We start from the raw sequence: 22063 nt of genomic DNA on the forward strand, positions 1-22063 counted from the left end.
ATGAAATATTTTTTCTTTTTTGTAGTGTGCTCAGAAACTGTTAAAATCCAATAAACAGTTCTGCAGCAAGCTGGGAAAATACCGTATGCCATTTGCTTGGTCAGTGAGGTATGTATTAATGATTCCTATAATTTTATAAGCATCTTATACCATATTCTGCTCCTGGACTTGTATCCTTTTATTCTCTTCCACTTTTTCTGCCTGAAGTTAAGCAAAGCTTTCTGCATGGTCCAGGATTGCAGAAGATCCTGAAGCTTTATTATTTCATTGCCCTGTTTTTCACACAGCTTGAACATTTGTCACTTTCTGATTAAATGTTACTGTGGTGGAATCTTCAGGTATGGAGTGAAGTTGACAGAATATCAATTTATCATGAGCTCCACCAGTGGTTTGGTGCTAAAAATTATCAAAGAAATTTTGGACACAGTTCTCATAAAAAAAATTTCCAACAAAGATGATTATGGTCTGAAGTAGAGCTGCAATAGCCACCTAAAATACAACTGCACAAGTTTGAAGCCCTGTTCTTGTTATGGTGCCTGTCATGTTTTAGGAAAAAATCTAACCAAGGATTTGGAGATCATGATGTCCCTAAAACAGTGTCTTGGGGGTGATACTGAGGGATTATGCTTCAGGTACTCCTGGCTTTTTGGTGGTTAGCAGGTGACAGAGAGCTGTTATTTCTTGTTTGGCAGGTCAGTTGGGTTTTATTACAGGTGAGTGCAGTGATAATAATGGAATTTTGTTTTTCTTCTCTCTCCTCTTGGGTAATTTTTTGCTGGTTATCACCCTCGAGACTGATGCACCTTTGTTCCTCTTGATACCCTTCTGCCGAATTAACTCATAAAACCAGATATGGCTTTCCTTTTCTTTGTTCTCTCTTCAAGTTTCCATGTAATTCCTTACCCCGGTCTCTCTGTTTTTTTCTTCTCGGTCTTCTGTAATTTTCTCAGCTTAGTGCTGCCCTGAGAGAGCTCCCTCTTGTGTGTCCCTGTGACAGCTCTCCCCTCTTTCTGCCATGCATACAGTAGGAAATATAAAATTTTATACTCCCTAGCTGTCAACTGCCAAGTGAAAGCATTCCTTTGCCTTTGTAGCTTCTGTTCTGACCATGGCAGGCCAGGTGGAGAGCTGCCTGAAGCTGTAGAGTGGAAGGAGGAGTGAGTGCGAGGTGAAAAAGTCACGTTGTGGCACTGGCCATGACCACGAGGGATGGGTGTGTGCCTCTGGTGTGGCAGTACAGAGCACCAGAAGCATAGTTTACCCTGCCATGTGTAGGGTGAAGCTCATGGTTTTGAATCTGGTGCTTAGATGGCTGTCCTGGGTTTGAGTGGTGGGGGGTTTTTGCAGCAAGGGAGGGAGGGGCTGCAGCGCTGACCCCTTGTGAGATGCTTCTTGAAGCTCCCCCAACTCATCCCTCTCTGTCCTTATCTCAATTCCTGAGTCTTTTGCTTTACTCTCTCCTTCCCAGCATGGAGTGGGAAGTGAGCTCAGTGTGGTGCTCAGGTGCCCTCTGAGCTCAAACAATGGCAAAGGAAAAAAACACACAGTAAGGTACGGCCATTTGAAAAGTTCATTTATTTTTTTATTGACATAGATTTTTGTCAGTGTCCAGTAAGAACAGGAGAAGTATGTGCATGCTCAAGAGAAAAGCAGATAACGTGTTCTGATCTGTCATTGCAAACTCAAGGGGATAATCGTTAATATTTACTACTTCTGTGTAGCCAAAGGGCCTTTCATCAAAATTGTATTGATGGGTGTCGCTTGGGTTGACAGAGCTACTTTTAGCATGTAACAGACTGTACAGTGGCAAGAGGCACTGGCTTGGCATTAGGCTGACTTGAAGCTTTTTATTAACTCCATCCTGCCTTCATCAGTGATATGTTCTGCAGCTCACTCATGGCTGTAGCCATCTTTAGGTGGCGTGATGTCTGTAACTAGTTCAGGGTTTGGCTAGTTACTTGTGCATGTGGAGAAGGCTAAAACATTCCTCCACATCTTCAGGAAATCTTATCTCAAAATGTTTCTTGCCAATAAAAAAAAAAAAAAAAAGGACAGAAAGGTTTTCTTATTTTGAAGGAAGTGCATTTCGTTTTCATAGGATTGTCCAAGTGGCAATCCCTAGTTGCCTCTTGGTGAGAGGGAGTAGACAGAAGCAGAGTTATTACTGTGCCATACTGTACTGGGACACAGATGCTGGGCCATGTCCATGCCATGGCTTTACTGCTCAAGCGCATTACATAGTACTGTGCCTTGGCTCAGAATTGTAGCTGCAGGTCTGTGCTTGCTCTGCCTGAGGGAAGTCTGGCAGACATGAATGAACTTTTTACTTCTATTGCTGTAAGGTGGATAGCACCTTAAATGCCTGTCAAACTAGGGTGAACCAAGAAAACTGTGCTTTTCAGAAGATTCTCTTCTCCTTTCAGTTCTGTGTTATTTCAGATATTTTATCATTAAAATACCAATTGGCCACTCCTTGGTCATCTCAGACATAGTATTATAACTGCATAAATTTATTTTGTAATAACAGGCAACATTGATGTGGCGTAAGGAATAAAATACTGGTTAGATCAAGCTTGCCTAATAAATAGTGCTCCATGAGATTTAAACCTGCATGTGACTTTTCTGAGTTCCAGTAACACGGTATATGATAGCAGAAGCTTCCAGTGATCACAACCACGTGAGCAGAAGTGTTTTCTATAGATGGATTGATCTACTTAGATGAGTAGCAGCTACAGCATTGCTGCTGCTGGACACAACACTATGTATTGAGTAAATAACAGATATTTTCTTTTTGGAATTCCATGCAGAATGGTGAATTGGCACAGGCTGGAATGTGGCAAAGGACATCAGGCAGGATGAGAGCAGTAGAGCTCTGTTTGGGAGAAGCTTGCTTGTGTGATGCTCAGTACAGTGGGTATGGGAATACCTGTGGGTCTGAGTCTTCCTCAGTCTGTTTCCTTGAGACTTTTTTGTCAATGGAAACCCTTGGCTCTTGTCCCGTACTTTGTCAGTTTCGGAGATGGCAGTGACTTGTTTAATTGGTATTGTCTCCAAAATTACAGGCTCTTTTTACAATGCACAGTCCAGTCTTAGAAGATAAGGTCGAAAAGGCCTCCCCATTATACTGTATTTTTGCTTTCCCTAGGACAGGATCAAATAATTCCCAGATATGTTCATCTAGCCAATACTTCTGGCTGTGATTTCCTAAATATAAATGGGAATATATGCTTGTGGTGTTAGCAAATGCACAGTGGATTCAACATTTTCCAGTCTTATTCTGTGTACATTACATAGGGGTCTGCGCATGGGCAGAGGACATCGCTGGGGTTTGAGGACATCCCTCAGTTCCAGCAGGCAGTATTTTTGGATGGTGCCCTAATTCAGTGCTTCATTGCCCACGCCATTAAAAGCCTTTCCTCTCATCTGTAGAATTAATTACAGAAAATATATTTGGGTGTGTTTATCAGCTCTTAAACCTTTTCATTATAAATCATATTCTGAGATAACATAGTTTAAAAATCATTGACCAAATATACCAAGTGTATGAACTTGCTGGTATCAGTGATGTTGCACAGTATTTAGTTCATTGGGTCAAACTCTGCACTCATTTACATCTGTTTATGTATTAACATTACTCAGGACTCTTTTTGGTAAAAGAGAAGTATAATTTGACCCTATAAAATCTATTTCTATTTTCACAGCTTGAAAATAGAAGTTTCCACAGGAGGCTATCGCACTGCAGGGGAAAAAATGGTTTGGCTCTGATAAATAGCAAAACCTTGGGTTTGGAAATGTGTTTTCCAGTTATTTCATTCTGGCATTAACCACACTCCTGGTTTTGTATGGAAATTTTCTCCCCTTAAAGCAGTTACAGATGGCCATGGTGCAATTTTTTTAATATGTACATTCAGGGAGCCAAAATCTTGACACTTGAGTATTGTGCATGTGACTGAAACTCTTAATTAGCTCATGTGGCATCCAGTTTGTTAGTGTCATCCAAAAGCATGACTCAGGGTTCCGCCCTGATTTCTTGCTGGCGTTGGTAGGATCTGGTGTCTGTATGCTCTTGCAGGTATAATTACAGTATGTGTTAGAATTACAGTGTGTCAAATCAATCTTCTGTTCTCGTATTCCTGCCAGAACTGCCAAAGTTTGCAAGTATGTGCCTGAGCCTACATATAGTAGATGGGGGGAAACTCCATGCACAGAGATTAGTTTTTACACTCTGCAATTCCTTCAAATCTTCTTTGCCCTTGTAAACTTCACGATTTAGAGGCTAATATTTGAATCCTTCAACAGCTTGTGCAGCTGCTCGTTTGGTTCTCAGCTGGCATAGGTTGATGTAGCTCAAGATAGCGAGGCTTCACTGATTTGCAGTAGCTGCAGATCTTGCACTGAATCTCTAACCCTGGAGGTGGGCAATTTTTTCCACAAATAGTAAGCCACTACTTAAAAAGTAGCTTTTTTCAATGTTAAATTCTGACTATTTTGTAGGTTTTCTGTGCTTAAAGAATTTTTATGATTGTGGACTATCAGCTAACAATGTCAGAACAGTAGAATCATAGAAACACTTTAAATACTGAAATGGTATTTCAGGGTCTTTAGTGAAATTTGTTAATTTGTTATCCCCTAAATAAACACCTTTAGAATCTCTTCAGGGTTTTATTCTATGAATTTTTTCTTATTAAAATCTCTCTGTTAAATAAGTAACCAGCAGTAAGGAATTGTTAATGTATTAGACACTATTGGACTCCTGGATTGTAGGAGTGTTTTATTACATTTCCTTTTCTTTGACGTGACAGTTGTCATTCTTAAATGCCTTCAGCATGTTCATTGTGGCAAGGAGCACTCTTCCAGTTACTGAACTGCAGATGTAATACACATAATACTTGCTGCTCTGGCAATTCTTCAGCTTTAATGAGCCAGGGGAATGGAGACACCAGTACAGTCTGACCAGCAGAAGGCCATCTAACTCTTCCCTGAGTGCATAGAACACAGCTGGTTTTAAGCGTTATCTTATTTTCAATGGACATCTAAATTGCTCTTGTCATAAGAGCTTTACATAAATGGATGATTGTGTGTAAGTTGGAGGGGTAAAAGTACTTACCTGTTTTGTATTGTGGATGCCTGGTTTCACGCCTTGAATTTTGTCCTGGGTGTATTATTTAGGCTGGGATATGCTGCTGAACTGAGGAGCAGTTCTAGAGGTAGGGTGTATGATAGCTTGGGAGCACTGGGGAGGAGTGGTTGTAGGCAGGGGGACTCGGTAAAGCCCTTCTGATTCCAGACCAGAGCAGCTGGAGGGGGAGAGGTGATGAAGCCATGTCCCTGCGCCTCCCGGGAGGCAGCGCTCAGCACCACTGATGCAGAATGAGCTGCTTCCGGCACAAACCTATTCTTTTTCCCTTTACACTGTAAATATCCCCAGCCCTGCCTTGTAAGTGCCCCTACACCCTGCTGTGCTGAGCAGTGGTTTGCTTGGTGTCAGAGCCTGCACTGGAATTAGTTAAGAAGCTCCAGCAGAGCCTGGGTTTGCTCAGCATCACATTGCAGAGCCCAGTGGCACAGCGGAAATCACTCACAGAATGTTTCAGTCCTCTCTGTTAGTTTGGAGAAGGAAGCAGTGCTGAGTCCAAGAAATAGCATAGTGTTACCAATACTGTAGTAATTATTAAATCTTATGATTTTGTCTTTTTTTTTTCCTGACAGCAGTTTAATAGGATTTGTAAAGTAAGTGGTGGCTACCAGAAATTAGGTCTGATTTCTTCCCAATAAATTAAGATTTTTGACATGGCATGTTGGTGTGGACCTTATTCCCTCTAATGGCTGGAGGTAAAAATCTGATAGAAGAGAGTTGATTATTCTCTACAGTTACAAAGAAATAAAATAGTGGTGCCTTTCTCAGTTAATTAAGTTAAGACATGGTGCATTTATACTTATTCTTGGGATCCTCTTCCAAAGGTTTGCTTCATTATTTTGCATCTGGCAACAATTTGTGCTGGCATCAATTCTTCTTCTCGCTGGCAGCGGAACAGAGAAGTAAATTAAGGAAGCAAGATTGGCCAAATGATTCACAGAACAGCACTTAGTGTCAAGAACATTTTACTTTTGTTAAGCAATGTTTTGCATACTACAGCTGAATCCAAGGTTCATTAATTTGGATGGCTGTTACATTATCCAGTCCAGCCAGCGTGTGTGACCCTTGGGGATATACAGAGGGCACTGGAATGTCTTAATTAAATCCTGCAAGTGTCAATGAGCAGGAATGGAAATATTTGGGAATGTTTGCACAAAACAGCTGATACTTACTGTTCCCAGTTATAGACAGATATCCTTTTTTTCCATTTTGTGTAGCACTTTTTAGCTGGTTCACAAAAAATATAGTTGATGCTCCACAAACTTGTTTTGTGAAGGAAAGCTAAGCCCCAGTGATTTCTTCTCTTGCTCCTGGAAGAACAGATTTAATGCACAGGAAGATTCAGTGGAGGTCTCTAACCTCGTTCTACAAAAGCATACATTTCTTTGTGGTTGGGATTTGACATCTTGCTATGATTTCTGTTATTTAAAATTATCATTATTTTAACTGGGTAATAACTTCTTGGATGAAACTACCTATTGATGTAATGAGTTTTTCAAAGAGCTTCCTTAGCTTAAGGAGTCAGTCTCTTTGTTGAAGTGAGGAGTCATGTCCTTGATGTGTGATCAAGACGGTAAAGTCCCATCGGGCTCAGGGGTAGTGGCTCTCAGCCAGGGAAGGTCTCTCTGGGGCTGCCCCACAGCTTGCCAAGAGGCTGGAGAAGGCATCCTTGCATCCAGGGCAATGGAGTCATGGGTGGGAGTGGAGAGCTGGCTCTGGTGAGATGCTGTACGCTTCCAGCTTTCTCCAGTGAGACTTAGCTACAGAAGAGGAGGAAAAAATGGTGGATGCTGAACTAGATTGTGATCTAGATCTGTTCTAGCATTAAATCCCAGCAGCTCCAAACTGTGAGCTGCACCTGAGGTCAGTGGGGGCTATCTGCATCGTGTAAGATTAAACAAGGTCTTAAGTCTTTGCAGGCTGGGACTGCACATGCAAGTAAACTGAAATCGCGTATGGTCCTGTAAATGTACAGCTCAGAAGAGCTTTCTTGTGTGAAGCTCTGCAGGGAGCCCTTGAATTTGTGTCAGAATTCAGATCATAACCTTGTTAAAAATTTCAAATGTTCAAATATATGTATGGGTGTTTATAAACATGTCATTTTTCTTTCTTTATAGACCAGTGTTTAAAGATAATCAGGGAAATGTTGACAGAGACTCGCGATTCTCACCTTTATTCAGGCAAGAGAGTAGTAAGATTTCCATGGAAGATTTGATTAAACTAATAGCAGAATACAGAAGGTAAGTAACAGTTTTTAATTTTATTTGAGGAAAAATAAAAGCTTGCTGTGCAGAGTAATTTTTACAGCTTTTTTTTTCTTCATTTAACACAGTGTGCTGAAGTGGCCATATTAAATTAGTGTTTTTCACATTAGACACTTTTTGGAAAGTGTTTTAGGTTGGACTTTCCAGGAAAACTGAAACATCATTTAGCACATTAATATATGTTATCATAACCTAAAGATAGTGATTCCTTAAATTGGCTTCCATCAGGGGAGATGCAGGTGAAGTAACCAACAAGAGAACATTATCTCAGTGGAAAAAAAAGGAGAGAAAAAAAAAAAAAAGACAAAAACGCAAAAATATTCTAATGGTTTCCCCACTCCTTGCTTTTGTTTGAGTCTCTACGACAAACTAAAGAGTGAACATTGAAAGGAAAAAAACTTCTCCAAATGTTTGACAGTGTGTAAATTAGTGAATAGCAGTTTGGCTGGATAGTCTTCTACGCAGGTGTAAATGAGCAGAGTCTTTGTTTATACTGGATAAGTGACATGAGAATTGTACCATGAAGTTCTTCCTGTCCCTTCTACTCTAAATATGTCTAGAAATTAATTCATCTAACTAACTTTTGTTCATTTATATAAAATCAAATCATAGAAGGATTGAATGTCAACTACAGGGATTGGATTGGGCCCTTAATCTCTTGTGCCATTTTACGGGTCAGCAAACTTTACTGAAATTCTTACTACTCTTATTCGAATTGCCACTGCCAGATTTGTCTGTCTACAGCATCTCCTAGATAAAAGGAATTTAGCATCACAGTTTTAGCACTTCTCAAATGCTTGGGCACGAGGAATATGTCTTGGTCCCTTTTTAGCGTGGTGCTTGTAGAAGCCATGATACTGTGAACTCCTCTTGTCTCAGTGGCCATTGAATTGCTTTTAGAGAATATTTGATTCAGATTTTAGAATTTAATACGAGTAAGTTAATTCTCATAAAGTTCGGCTCATCAGTTTCTTCGTCTTCTACAAAATATGGTATAATATTGCTTGCAAAGAGAAGGTAGGAATGAGGCCAAACCAAATCACGTTTCTTTCCTGACGTTGCATTTGATTTGAAGGTAATAGCTAATAGGTATATGTTAAATGTGTTTCATATATATTTATATCTTAAATTAAAGTCTGTTTTTTATTTTAGAGTAATTCCTATGTTGTGTCTCATCTCCCTTGTTCTAATCTCCTAAAATGTTTTCATTTCTGTCATTGCAGAGCAGAGAAGATTAGTAAAATACAGACTATACCTGGCTGTTTGGAGATTGCAGTTGATTGTGTTCCTTTGGAACATCCAAGTATGGTTCCACTTTAATTATTATAATTACATAGGACATTGTCATAGGCTTTCCAGCCATAATTGCTGCCTTGAGACAGTTCTGGCACAACTGTCTGTTGTTGTATAGAAAAATGTATGCAAGGGAGTGTTCTTGATGTGTTTTCATTTAATTACACCAGTCTTTGTTTCATCCTGTACCTGGCCAGATACACCCCAGCTATACAGAATAGAAAATTCTGAATCCACATGTGATGAAAGTCCCAGGACCACTTTTTGGTCTGTAAGGGATTAGGCCGAAGAGCTGAGTGGGTTTCTGTAGCTTTAGGTTAATAGCTTTGCGCTGTTGGTGGGCTGTAGTGCTCATACACTTAGTGAATTAGCATGGATGGAACATGCAACAGGTTTCAAGAATGCAGACTAGATGGAGGACTTCACTCAGAGGCCACTCTGGCATCAGTGCAGCAACTGTTAAGAAAGATGCTTCTGACTGGATCCTTTTATCTCTTCTTAAATTTTCTGTTTCAAGGGACACGTTTCTTTGATCCACTGTTGCAAAAAGCTCAGGACAACTGAGTTCCTCTGAAGTCTTATCAGCACACATCCTTATATCATCTTCATATGGTATTAGATTAAAAAATAGTTTCACTAACATTTCAAAATCAATACTGTTTTTGAAATTAAAGAAACTTATAGCTTGGTGTAGGCAAAATGGTCCAAAGCAGCTTGGCCTTGTACTGTTACCTAACTTGGTGTGCCCTGTGGCCAAATGGAAGTCTGGCTTTAAAGGGTATGTGCTAGTAAGATGCCCAGTTCCTGTGGAAAGTCAGCAAAAATTTCCTCACTCTAGAGTAACAGCTTTCTTTGCTATGGGAAAAATTTGTGTTACTCTGAGTAAAGCTATAAAATAATTTATAAACTGTACCAGGAAACTTCCATGCTGTAGGATTCATTAAAATCTCCATGAAAACTTTTCTTGACTTAAGCCAGCTCTGAAGGAAGCCTTGTAATAACAGCAACCAGTTCTGTTATAACACATGCTTCCCACCCAAAATAAGTCATGGTGGGCTAGTGCTAAAATGCTTTATTGTCAAGAAAAGCCACTGAAAAGGAAGTTGGCCAAAGATCTTGTCAAGAATTTGCGAGTACAGTTGTGTGTCTAGGGACCGCACTACCTTGCTTTACATCAACATCAGTTTGCATTAGGCACCAGAAGTAGATCTTTGTTTTTATAAGACTTTATTTCTGTGGCTACAACAAGAGCAAGGCAGTGCTGTATCGGGGGATGTTGTCTGACTGTGTTTAACCTGAAACAAAACTCTGCCTTTTCTGATGCATGGGGGAAGCCAAACTCCCATAACTCTAGCAAAGGGAAAGAGAGAAAAAGCTTCCTGAAGCTGCCACCTGTGCTGCATGGTCCCTGTTTGTTGCCCTTTGCACTGGAAGGTCAGGGCCCCAAAGCTGGCAATGAGGCAGCAGGTACTGTTGCTGCTACATCCCCTGCTTCCTCCCCTGAAAATGCCCATTAAAACACCAAACTGTGAGGCTCCATTCTTGTGGAGTGCAGTCATGGAGACTAGCTTGTAGCCAAGAGCCCTGTGGCTGGCAGCAAATTGGTCTGTTGCCTCCATGTGCGTGTCTGTGCGATGGAAGCGAGGCATGGAGAGACCAGACCTTCACAACTGGCTGCAGGAGCCTTCATTTTCTAGTTGGCTTTTTCCTGCTGTTACTGCCTCTGCTCACACCCTACAGGCTATCGCTGCTCTCCTATCTGAGCTATTGGTTTTTAAAAACTTCATTTATTACTTACTCCCCTTTTTGTGCACTTCATCACTATGTCTGTTTCCCTGTGGATTTTCTACAGGACTGGAAGTGCAGTGTGTGGAGGGAAAGACTTCTGCAGAGAGGCCTAAGCACTACATTCTAATCCTTGGGTTAGTCCCTGGATTTCTCAAATGAAAACCAAGGTTAATTATGTTCAAAAATGGACAAAATCAGAATGCTTATAAATAAAGTTTGAGGGGCAGCTGGCCAAATTATAAGATATAACACACTCTCATATTTTAAGATGGGTTGCCTGAGATTTGCTCAAACAGAAAGCTGCCTGTCTTAGATTTGTAGGCCAAGAGGAGTGAGCAGAGTCTCCCAAGTACTGAGAGTGTTAGAAGCAGAAGAGCAAACCTTCTGAAGTTTATATGTGACCCAGAGTATCTTCACTGACCAACAGAGGAGTTTGCATGATCATCTACAGGGAATTACTGCAAGTGCTGAGGAGCATAAACCTTCTCGCGGCTTCTCTACAGCAGGCAGTGGTAGCTTCTGGCTGACAAATGCAAGTGATTAAATTTAGCTGTTCCCTTTTAATGCTGTTAATTTTGATTAGGAAAGACAGAAGTTTTCATATATGGATCTTTCCAGCTGAATTCAGGAGCTGTGTCTGTTGGCTGGGTGCGCAAGTCAATCAGAAACATTCATATTTTTGTGGGCCACAAGATGGGAAGGAAGTTTTCAGTGTCTATTTGAAAGAAAGCAAAGAGAAACACCCCGCTCTAGCAGGCGTGGAGCTGCTTGGCTCCTTGCCTGCTTGGGCTGCAGAGGACCTGCGCTATCATGAAACTGGCAATTTCCTCTTTTGCTAGTTTAGCGGGAAGTAAAGTTGGGCATAGTGTCTGCAAGGGATCACCAGCTTCTTTTGGCTTCCTCACCACAAATTGGTAGACTTTTCCTGTGGGTTATTCTAGGGTTTGAGAAATGAATTTGTAGGCAGGGCCTTCAAATTTCTTTTTCCCAGAAATAGCTCAGGACATCCCTGAATTGGTGACTCTTCTCAACTGCTTTTGTGCCCTTGAGTTCTCCATGCTGAAGTTAAATGTCTCACTGATTTAATGGCACAGGCAGACGAGGTATATTCTGTCCATTTTTTATTCTCTCCCTGTCTGGGTGACAGTGCTTATTTTCATCTTCTGTTTCTTGATCTGATTTCAGTTATCCCAATTACATCATATATTTAATCTTCTACACTACTTGTTTCTTCATTTCTTTTATTATGTTATTAGATAATAGAAAAAATTAAATGAGCTACTGAGCTGTAAAATTAATTAGAAACAGCATCACTTAAGTATATTCTGTTGAAACTGTCCATGTACCAATGATGGTGTTATGCCATCAAATACTGTATCAAGAGGCTTTCAGTGCTGTACTGTTTAACTCAAGTGAGATAAATCGTTTAACAATGATATCTTGTAATTGTTCTGAAGTAACACAGATGCAATTTAAGGTAGGATTTGACCTGTTGTATCTCATCATTACTTATTCTTTGTAAGTTAAGGCAGGATTTTACTTGTTCAATCTGGATCTTACTTATCCTTAGGAGTAGGACTGTAAAACAAAACATAATATGTGATGGTTTTCTTTTCTGTTCTTTTGAAGACTGTGTAACTTCATCTTTTATTCCAATCAAGCCATTTAATGACATAAAAGAGCATCAACCTACAGTAGAAGTTGAGGAGTTTATACAGGAATCAACAAAATATTCTCGACCTTATAGAGTATACAAGAACCAAATCTATGTATATCCAAAACACCTCAAGTATGATAGCCAAAAATACTTCAACAAGGTATAGTATGTGACCGATTCAGGCCAACATTGTGTAGTAGTGTACTACAAGTGCTCTCATTGAAATGAAGGAGTGCTGATCATAAATGAGGGGAAATAGTGATGCGAGTCACTGACTTGGCTTTCGATCTTTTTCAGTTTTTGCCATCATAAAACATTGGTACAATTTTAATGGAACAAATCTGTAGATTAATTTTAAGTTGTGTCAGTGATTCAAAGAGACATGATGTGCTAATAGCTTTTTCACAGTTTTCAGAAGGGCTTTATTTTAATGAAATTATGTGTGCAGATAAAACTAATCTGGATAATATTTATAGTCCTTTAAATGAAACTCACGTTTTTCATGATGATTGAAAATTACCTGTGCTTGTCCTTAATTAAATGCTGGTTGCTTTATAATCTGCTTCTACACAGTCAATTTGAGGCCTGGCTTGTATTTTGCCAGTTCTTCTTGGAAATACTATTTCTGGTGATATCACTGTGACCTAAAGGTATTTTTAAATGTTGATACATCATCTGCATGTTTCTCCTAGATTTTGAAAAGAACTTATTTCAGCCCTTTTATAGTTTGCCTGTGTTTTTATTGGTACCCTGTTTCTGATCTAAGCTTTAAGATGTTCCTGTCTTTTCAGGCACGGAATATAACAGTGTGCATTGAATTTAAAAGCTCTGATGAAGAAGGAGCAAAGCCACTGAAGGTGAGCCACAACAAGAATATATTCAGAGAACGATGTTTCTGAGGACATTATTTATAAAACCCAGGAATCAGGTCTATACTAACCCAGAACAATTAAAGAGTGAATGTTGTCGTGCATCATTCTACATTTGCACTGTGGTTCTGTTTGATCCCAGCTGGTCATGATTCCAGCTCACAGTGCCATTTTACGGTGCCAGCTTTCTGACTGGTGGAGAGGAAAGAGGACAATATTGGAAAACTTAACTATTCTTTACAGTGCAACTTGCTTATTCTAAAGTTTGCCATGTACCCTACGTTTCTCACTGAGCTCAGGACACATGACTGGAAAGAGTGGGGCACAAAATTAGAAGAACCTTAGACTTAGTTCTTAACTTTGCTATTGATGAAAGGCTGTTGCCTAGTATTGTTGTACTGTAGCTTCCCCACCAATAAATAAAGTTGCCATCACTCAATAATCAAGAGCCTCCAGAATGGACTCTGTCAGCAAGGAGATTGTTAACTGGTGTAGCTTTTGTAACATTGAAAAAACAGTAAAGGCATTGTGTTGTGTATTGAACTGCATAAAAGTGAAATAGCCTTTGTAAAGCTTTTTACAGAGAACTCTGAAACTGCTAACAGCAAGGAAGAAGTCTAAGGGGACTGCATTGCTTAGTAGAATGTAGGGTAGTTTTCACAGAATCAATGGACTTTTACTGGAACTCTATATGAAAAATTGCAGGTTTGAGCACTTAAAATATTTCTTTTAATATTTGATCAAAGTAATTACCAGTCTTCCGTGATATTTTTTTCAATGTTTGTGCATTTTAGATGTACCAAAACTAGTATCATCAGCAGAATTTCACAATGTAATTAAAGCATGTTACTTTTATTAGTGTATTTATGGAAAGCCAGGTGGACCATTATTTACAACGGCAGCCTACACCGCTGTGCTACATCATTCCCAGAATCCTGATTTCTATGATGAGGTCAGTCTGCTTTTTCTTTCATTAAATGTCTGCCAATTCCACATATTTGCCAATGAGACAGAAAGACATGTAAAGAATACTTCTGTTACAGTTGCTTATGTATCTGGATGGACCTGTGTTATGTAGATTTACATACAGTCTCACATTTTATTTTTTTTTTCTTAAATCAACTCACTGAATCCTTCCTTTATAAGATATTCTGAGTACAGTTAAGAAGCTGTAGAATTAATTAAGAACAGTCTAGCTTTCTAAAATGCATGTCTGGATCACGTTAAGGGTCCAGCTGCGTCTCTGGATTTAATGGAAACAGTAAACATTATGTTGAAGGGTGGAGCTAAATGTCAGAATAAATCCCTCTCTGAGATACAAGATATGCACTGGAGCATTTGTATTAATCCAGTGGCCTGAACAGAATGTACGTTGACGCGGAGTGGCTGCAGCAAGCCATTTAGTTGCTGATTTTGAGGTTTCAGCTACAGAATAAACTTCATACGTTGGCCTTTGCCAAATGTTAGTCGCACATGCATCTTTACATTTCACCAACACAAAGTATGGATTCCTTGGGCTTTCTGCATGTGAACTTAATTTCACCCTTTCAGTGACTAGTGTGTTTGATGGTCTGCTAATGTCATGTGTCTGTTTATGGATTTTCCACTACTGCTTTATGTGTAGTCATAAGCCTAGCAAACAGGGTTAGTATATAGCCAGCATTTTCTAAACTTGTTGGCTTGATCTTGAAAAAAACTTCCTTTTTCAGTTTAAATTTATTTTGATGAAAATGGCAGGGACAAGACCAGCACGTGATGTACATGTGAAGTATCAGTTTTAAGAGTCATGTTTAGGGACAGAGGTGGAACTTAAAGCATTACATCTTCAGAGATCGTGAACCTCCCACTACTCTTTGCAAGCAGTGTTTTCACACATCTGGAAATATCCTTCATGTGATGCTAGTGAGCCATCTGGTTTGGGCAGATTACTTTCAACCTGAACGAAGAGCCAAATTCAGATCTTAATAGATGATTTGCCTGGAAGAGGTGTGCACCTGTCCTAAGTGTTTCTAGTATAGCAAGTGCAGACTTTAAAAAAACATAGTATGTTATCAAGAAAGTTGTCTTGATCTCCATGTCTGAATTTTCATTTCATATCTATGTTTATGGCATTAGATTCTTACCCATAAGCTGATTTAACACTGGAAGCATTTATCAACAATTTTAAACCTTACTTTAAGCATAGGATCAGCTTGGATAAACTTTATCATAACTCACAAGGGCAAGGGGTCTTTTTTATTAGTTCCTATGGTAACATGTTTTGATTACTTTGTATTTTTATTCCAATAGGTTGATAATACCTCAAACCCGCACTGTAGGGATTCATGGATGACATGATATGGGATTTAAGACTGAGCAGAAATTGTAAATAAAAGTTTATTTTCATGTCAGCCTTTTTTACTTGGTCTTTGCCATGAAATGATGAAGGAGTAGCAGAGATGTCATTTTAGTTTTTGGTTTTATCACCCTTAAAATATGAAAATGGTAATGATTATTTATAGCTGCTAGAGTGCAGGTGATCGCTTCTAAGCAGGGTCCATCACTCTTTAGTTCTGTCTTCTTTCATCTTACGCTCTTTCATCATAAATACAAATATTCATCCACAAGACAGGGAGGAAAAAAGCTGGTTTAAGTAAAAGTGATGGATGATCATCCTAAACTATATCTTTAAGAGAACATCTATTACCCATGCAGACAAACCCAGTAAAGACAGGGTGTGCTTAGACCTCTGTGTAGAGAGAGACGTCACTCATTTAGACCATCTCTGATGCCTGGTTTAATCGATCATTAAACTAAAGCAAGGTGTAACATTTTACATTTCAGGTGAAAATTGAACTTCCCACTCAACTCCATAAGAAACACCACATTCTGTTTTCATTTTATCATGTCACCTGTGACATAAATGCAAAAGCTAATGCCAAAAAGAAAGAGGCTCTGGAAACACCAGGTACCTGTAGTAGAATTACTTTCAATTATAAATATAAATGATATACGTTCAAATAAGGATTGCAGAATTTCTGGCTGGATATTATTGTCTTCGTTTGAACTTAGGAAGCTTGTTTTTCTAAAGAGTCATACTGATTTGTTCTTGTACACAGTGGGATATGCGTGGCTTCCTTTGTTGAAAGATGCCCAGTTAGCTTCCCAAGAACACAACGTGCCAGTGGCAAGCAGTCTGCCTCCCAATTACTTGAGCCTTCAAGAACCAACTAGTGGAAAGGTATTAATTCATACTTTCATATTATTCAAATAGTGCGGAGCATTGGTTTGCAAATGGTTTACATGAGATGAGATTTGCATTTGCACTTACCTGGAACTATAAACAATAAATATAGTATCTGTTGTAGAATATTCACGTGCATGTCACTGAGTATGTAAACTAACACGTGTGCTACTAGGCTGAGAGTTGTATGTTGCTGAGTCACAGGTGTATATGGAAAAAGTGTGTTTTATAGCTGTGTGTTGTACAATGTGATACCTAACTTCTCCAAAACATGAATGAGAGTGGTCAAAAAGAACTCTTTTCACTGAGGCCATGGCATCCATTCTCCAGCTGATGTAATCCATGATCATGATTCATTCTCCAGTTTTGTGGTGTGATATCATATTTTCTCACTGATCCTGTCCAGTTTCGATTATTTCTGCTTCTTTGTGTTTGTTTTACTATTGTCATGAGGACAGGGTGGGGCAGGGATCTGGTCACTTGGATTATAATGTTCTTGGGCTTGTGTTGAAAAGTGGGTTTGTATTGCAATTGTTCTGCAGTTGTAAAAGCATAGTAGCCAGCACAGTTCATGCATGTGCAAAGCTATGCAGTTAAAATTTGATGCAGAGTTAAGTAAGTAGGAAATAAGTGGGAAATTCTCTTCTGTTTTAATAGCAGATCGGCTGTGATGTAAAATGGGTAGATAGTGGGAAACCACTTTTCAAAGTCTCTACTTTTGTTGTATCCACAGTAAATACTCAGGTAAGCCAAATTCCTCTTAGCTCTGTTACCTGCTTGCAAACAAAAAATGTCAAGGAGTCAAAATCTTGTATGAATTACTTTCTCTAACATGTAAAGAGTATTTGAATGTAAAAGGGCAAGATGACAATGGTGGAATACATACTTCAAGGAAAAATACAAATTATTTAAGATTATACCAATAGAATAATCATGGAATATCAATTTAAACAGCAAGAAAATAAACTGTGAGCACCAGGAAGGAAAAAAAAACCCTGGCCATTGAAATCTCTTAGATTGTAAGGAAAAAATTAATTGCTCACAACACTGGGAAAAAAAGAGTCATTAAAGCACCTAGAAATAAGTTGTATATAGCAAGTTGTGCTGGCCAATGGGTTGGGCTAAATAAGTTGATCTTTCTTTCTGTGTCTTATGCTTAAGGCGGTAGGGACCAAGTCTGTTCTTTGGTATCATAAGTGATTGCTGTAACCTATTTATGGAGCTGAATTCTAATCCTTTCTGTAATATAAATTTTAGGATCCACACCTGAATAACTTTTTCCATCAGTGCCAAGAAAGGGAAAAGGATCCGTCCCAGCCTCCTACCTCAAACTTTATCAATTCTTGTAAGGTAAAGTAACCTGCAGCACAAAGTGTGCTATAAAATTGTATTTAGGGCTTTCTCTCAACTGTTCCATCACTGCGCAATTCTAAACATAGCATAGACTTACCAGGAGGCAGCAGGTCCATGACAACTCCAGTTAAGCTTACTTGATGTGACAGATGTGTTACTGGTCACAGAACTGTCTCCCATCCCTTCTCATTTAGAACATGGCTGCATCTGCCCATCAGTTTTAGTAATCCAACCTATGCCAAGCTCAAATCCTGTGAAAGGATGGTGTAATGTTGCTCTAGGAACATCTGGGAAAAGGAGCTGTAGCCAGTAGATCTGCAGTATTCCTGCTAGTCCTCGCTTGTCTTAGATACATTGTATGCTTACCTCCTCCTGGGCTCTTCCTACTTCACTCTAAGAAGCTGGATGCTATCCAGAGGGCTGCTTAGGGTATTTTGCATGTATAAATCAAGAGTGCTTGTTGCCTGTCATGTTCTGAAATCAGAAGAATGTAACCTTTCTGCAGAGATGGAATGAATAAGCAAGAGCTGCATAAATGTGACTGTATTCAGTAGAGGTCAAAAGCTGTGAGAAAGGAGGAGTGTATGAAGCAAATTAGAAGAGCAGCAAGTAAATGTAGGACCATGATTCTTTACCTGTTAGTGAATGGGGAAATTCAGAGTTCTTGCTTTGCAGTTTGCTTACTGAACTTTACCAGCAAGATAAACAAGAAGACTGGAGGGTAGCTGAGACACTGTTCTGTAGTTCTAGCCCTAAAATATCATACATACGATTTTTACTTAATATTTTTCCTTTTACTGGTCTGTAAAATCTATTAGATGTTTTGGGGTCTAAATGTTACAGTCATGTAGGTGCTGTCCTGCTTTCTTTTGTTAATGTTTTGAGTGTACTGTTTGAGTGTACCTTAATCAGGTTTTGTAAACCTGTTTGGGAGAAGATTTTTGCTTTAGTAAGCAAACAATAAGTTCAAATAAATCACAACAGTTTTCTGTGCAAGTCCCTAAAGGTGGCTACTACTTTTGTTGATAGATGTAGGTAGACCTGAAAGGGGTTGCCTTTTTTTTTTTTTTTTTTCCCTTTTAAATATGTCTTGATTTAAATAAATGATTAAGGGATATTTTTCAAAAATCAAAGCATCGCTGTTATTTAGAGGTTATACATCTGCAGAATTAAGTCCTTAACTATTAATTTTTGGGAAGCCATTGAGCATACTGGACAAAATTTAGGAATCTGTGAAAGCTTCACAACTTTCTAGACAGTCAGTTACCTAAACTGCCAGAATTGCGCTGTTCTTTATTTGTTGTTTATAGTTTACCTTCTAAAATATCTTAAGTAATTTTATTATAAAATAGAGACAATGTTGTATGTGACAAAGGACCAACTATGCAATATAACCAGGGAATAAGTAATTTTACCCAGAGTATTTTGCTTTTATTTATAAATCACTAATATTTTTGAAGAAGTTCTGAAATGATTTGGAAATGACTGAAATGAAAAACTAGGAGGAATTCAAAGGACGGGTTTTTTAATTAAAAGCTCAATATCCTCTTTGATCAGAGAAGTTAATATAATGTCTGTCCAGTCAGGTTAGAGTATTAATGCTACTTTTTACCAGCATGCTTTTATCATTACTATTTTAGCCACAGCAAGTTCAGTTTATCAAATCTCTGCATAAAAAGAATGACTTTTCTTAAAAATATTAGGAAATACATGTTTGGTTTGTTTTTTGGTTTTTTTTTACCTTAAGTCAGGGTAGAGGAAAATATTTGAATTCTGAAATGTGGACAATACCTACAGTTGTGTTGCTAGTCACATTTTAAAAAAAACTCCACGAGGAACCAGTCCTCTGCTTAGTTGTCTTATTTTCCTACTGCTATTACACCAGTGGCCGCACTACATTTTACCTGCTAAAGCAGAAAAGCATGTAATCAGCTTTCATTTCTTGTATTGGAAATCTCTCATTTTCTTTCTTATATCCATTACAGAATTTGCTGAGGATCGAGAAGATCCATGTAATTATGAATTTTCTTCCTGTAGTCCTGAATCAACTCTTCTGGGTTTTGGTGCAAAACAGAGATGATGAAATTACGACAGCTGTGACCAGGTATCTTAATATTTTCTGTATGAGGAAAAGAATTCACTCTAGAATGCAAGTGTAGATGTTAGTCCAATGTAGCTGCTCTTGCAAAGGCTGACTGACATTTAGACTGTAGTACTATGATATTTAGACTTTAGTGACTGCTTCCCCCTTAACACAGGGCTCTGCAAATAATGCATGGAAGAGCATGTTATCATATGGCTGACTCTTATACCAACCAGGAAGGCACTGACCATGGTGGACTGTCTCTGTACCCTGAGGCAATCATAGGTAAAGCTCTCATTCTTAAGGAGCGAAGTGCTTCCTAATAAAGCTGAATGTCAGTTTTGGTTTACGTTTGGGTCTGAGGATGTGGAGTTCAGCATAGGAAGAGCCTAGCATCTTGTTACATCCAATGCAGTCAAACAACTAGGTCACAATGTTCTGGGGCATTTTTTAATTAGAATATATCAGCAATAACTGAAGAGCAATGGAAGCATTTTCCAGTGAGCAGGCAAACAGCTGGAATGATTTGCTGAGTCTCTCACCCCTCACATAATGAAATTGTCTTTATTGATGCTGTTAATCAGGGCAGCAGAAAAAAAATACTGGAGAGATTAGTATTGGTCTCTGCAGGAGGGCATAAAGTTGCATTGCATTTTCTTTTGGCCATGGTCGTGTTTTTGTTGTACTTCTGCCAGTAGCTATACATGAGGACTGTGATACAACTTGTAGGAAATGACAACTGTCCTCAGCAACCGTGTTAGACTAGTCTGCTGTCAGTGTATTTTCTTTCTTTCCACAGATTGTTCTTCAGAATTAGTTCCTGAAGAAAGATTAATTAGGAAAACTTAAAGGATCAAGGAAGCAAAATTCCTAATCTTAACCTTGGAAATCTAGAGTTTTAATATCCTTTTATTAAAGTATCATGGCATCTTGCAGGGCAAAGTCCAGTTTTACCACACCTAGGCACTAGGATTAGAAGAAACTTTCCTTGTAAACATCTTTGATGTCATCACTGCACACTGTTTTCAAAGGGAGAGAGGCAGTCAGACCTTTGTTCAGGACCCCTTTATGACCAACAAATCAACTGAGACTGGATAGAGAGAATGAAGAACTGTCTCCCAGGCTAGAATTTCAGTGCCAGTTAACTGAGTGGAAAATAAATGCTATAGAAGAAGCAGCTGTTCAAAAAATGATGATATGGATAAAGATGATATGGAAAAATTGAAGGGTGTTATTTTTTTATATGCTTCAGACTTTGTCTATACACCCAACTGGCCAAAAAAAAAATAAAAGAAGGATTCTCAGTGTTTTCCTGTATGTGTGGTAGCTTTTGTGCTGGTAGAGTTGATGTCAACAGGAATATGCACGTCTGCTGTGTGTGCCATTCATTGATGTGTCCCGTATATACACACATTGTATTTTGTTCTGAATAGCTTGAAGCAGCTTGTGTTGAACATACCAAAAGCAACAACATCAGAATGAGAGCATAGATTGGCTTATGTGCTGGGGAGAAAACACTATTCCTTTTATTCTCTTATGGTTATTTACTTGTCTGGGGACCCAGTCATGTCATCATTTTTCTCTCATCTTTGTCAGAACTCATTTCAGTTTCAAATCAGAATAAAGGCTGAAGGATCGGAATGGGCACGACTAATTTTGTCATAGCTTTTGTGATTTGCTACAAGTTCTACTAACAGCAAGCAATGAGATATATGAAAAATACTGACTTAAAAGAATTACAGAGCTTTTGAATACAATAATAAGAATTGGCAGTAAACACTCAAATCACCAGGCTAATCAAAATGACTACTTGTAGGTGGACCACAGTCACAGGCATGTTAATAATTCATTTTAGTCATACTGTTATTATGCATACCCAGATTCAGTAATTTTTGACATTTGAGAATCATGAACTGTTTCCTCCTTGTTCTTTTAACATAAAAATAAGATTATAAAATTGTAGAGTCTTTTTTATATTAAGTATCCTGAAAAAATGAGATCCCAATAACCAAGAGGAAGTGTCATGGTTAAGTTGAAGAAGACTTCTTGCTCAAACTTGTGTTTTCTGAAGTAGGATGATCTCAAACAATGATGGCTCAGGTACAAATTAAAGAGAAAACTTTGCTGAAGCATTTGGTCTGAAGCAGCGCTATCTCTACTGTTAGTAGAAGCTCAGGTTGTGAGAGGTTGCCAGTATGACCCAGCCAATTTTCTTCCATGTTGCTGATCTGCAGAAACTCAAAGCATCTATAGTTGCACCAAGTGTCCAGCCTCTCCCCCATGCGCAGTAACAAGAGATTGCTGTGCTTGGCTTTTTGTTCCTGAGTGCTTGGACACTCAGGCTGGGGCTGAGTCCAAGGTTATGGTCAAACAGTGCAGGAGTGGTGTTTGAGCCT

The 22063-nt window shown here is 38.9% G+C and overlaps 1 protein-coding gene across 2 annotated transcripts in view; it reads left to right on the forward strand.

Moving 5' to 3' along the window:
- The window catches only part of DOCK10 (dedicator of cytokinesis 10), a 136057-nt gene that overhangs the window by 69027 nt on the left and 44967 nt on the right, over positions 1-22063 (forward strand). For both annotated transcript variants that reach the window (XM_026854829.1, XM_026854828.1), the window contains 11 exons: positions 26-108; positions 7255-7377; positions 8625-8704; positions 12112-12299; positions 12931-12996; positions 13868-13960; positions 15832-15955; positions 16107-16228; positions 16889-16975; positions 17489-17581; positions 19570-19688. In XM_026854829.1, coding sequence (XP_026710630.1) covers positions 26-108; positions 7255-7377; positions 8625-8704; positions 12112-12299; positions 12931-12996; positions 13868-13960; positions 15832-15955; positions 16107-16228; positions 16889-16975; positions 17489-17581; positions 19570-19688 — 1178 coding nt within the window. The remainder of the gene's footprint in view (positions 1-25; positions 109-7254; positions 7378-8624; positions 8705-12111; positions 12300-12930; positions 12997-13867; positions 13961-15831; positions 15956-16106; positions 16229-16888; positions 16976-17488; positions 17582-19569; positions 19689-22063) is intronic.

Source organism: Athene cunicularia (assembly GCF_003259725.1).
Source record: "Athene cunicularia isolate RWA chromosome 9 unlocalized genomic scaffold, athCun1 chr9_part1, whole genome shotgun sequence".
NCBI lineage: Eukaryota > Metazoa > Chordata > Aves > Strigiformes > Strigidae > Athene > Athene cunicularia.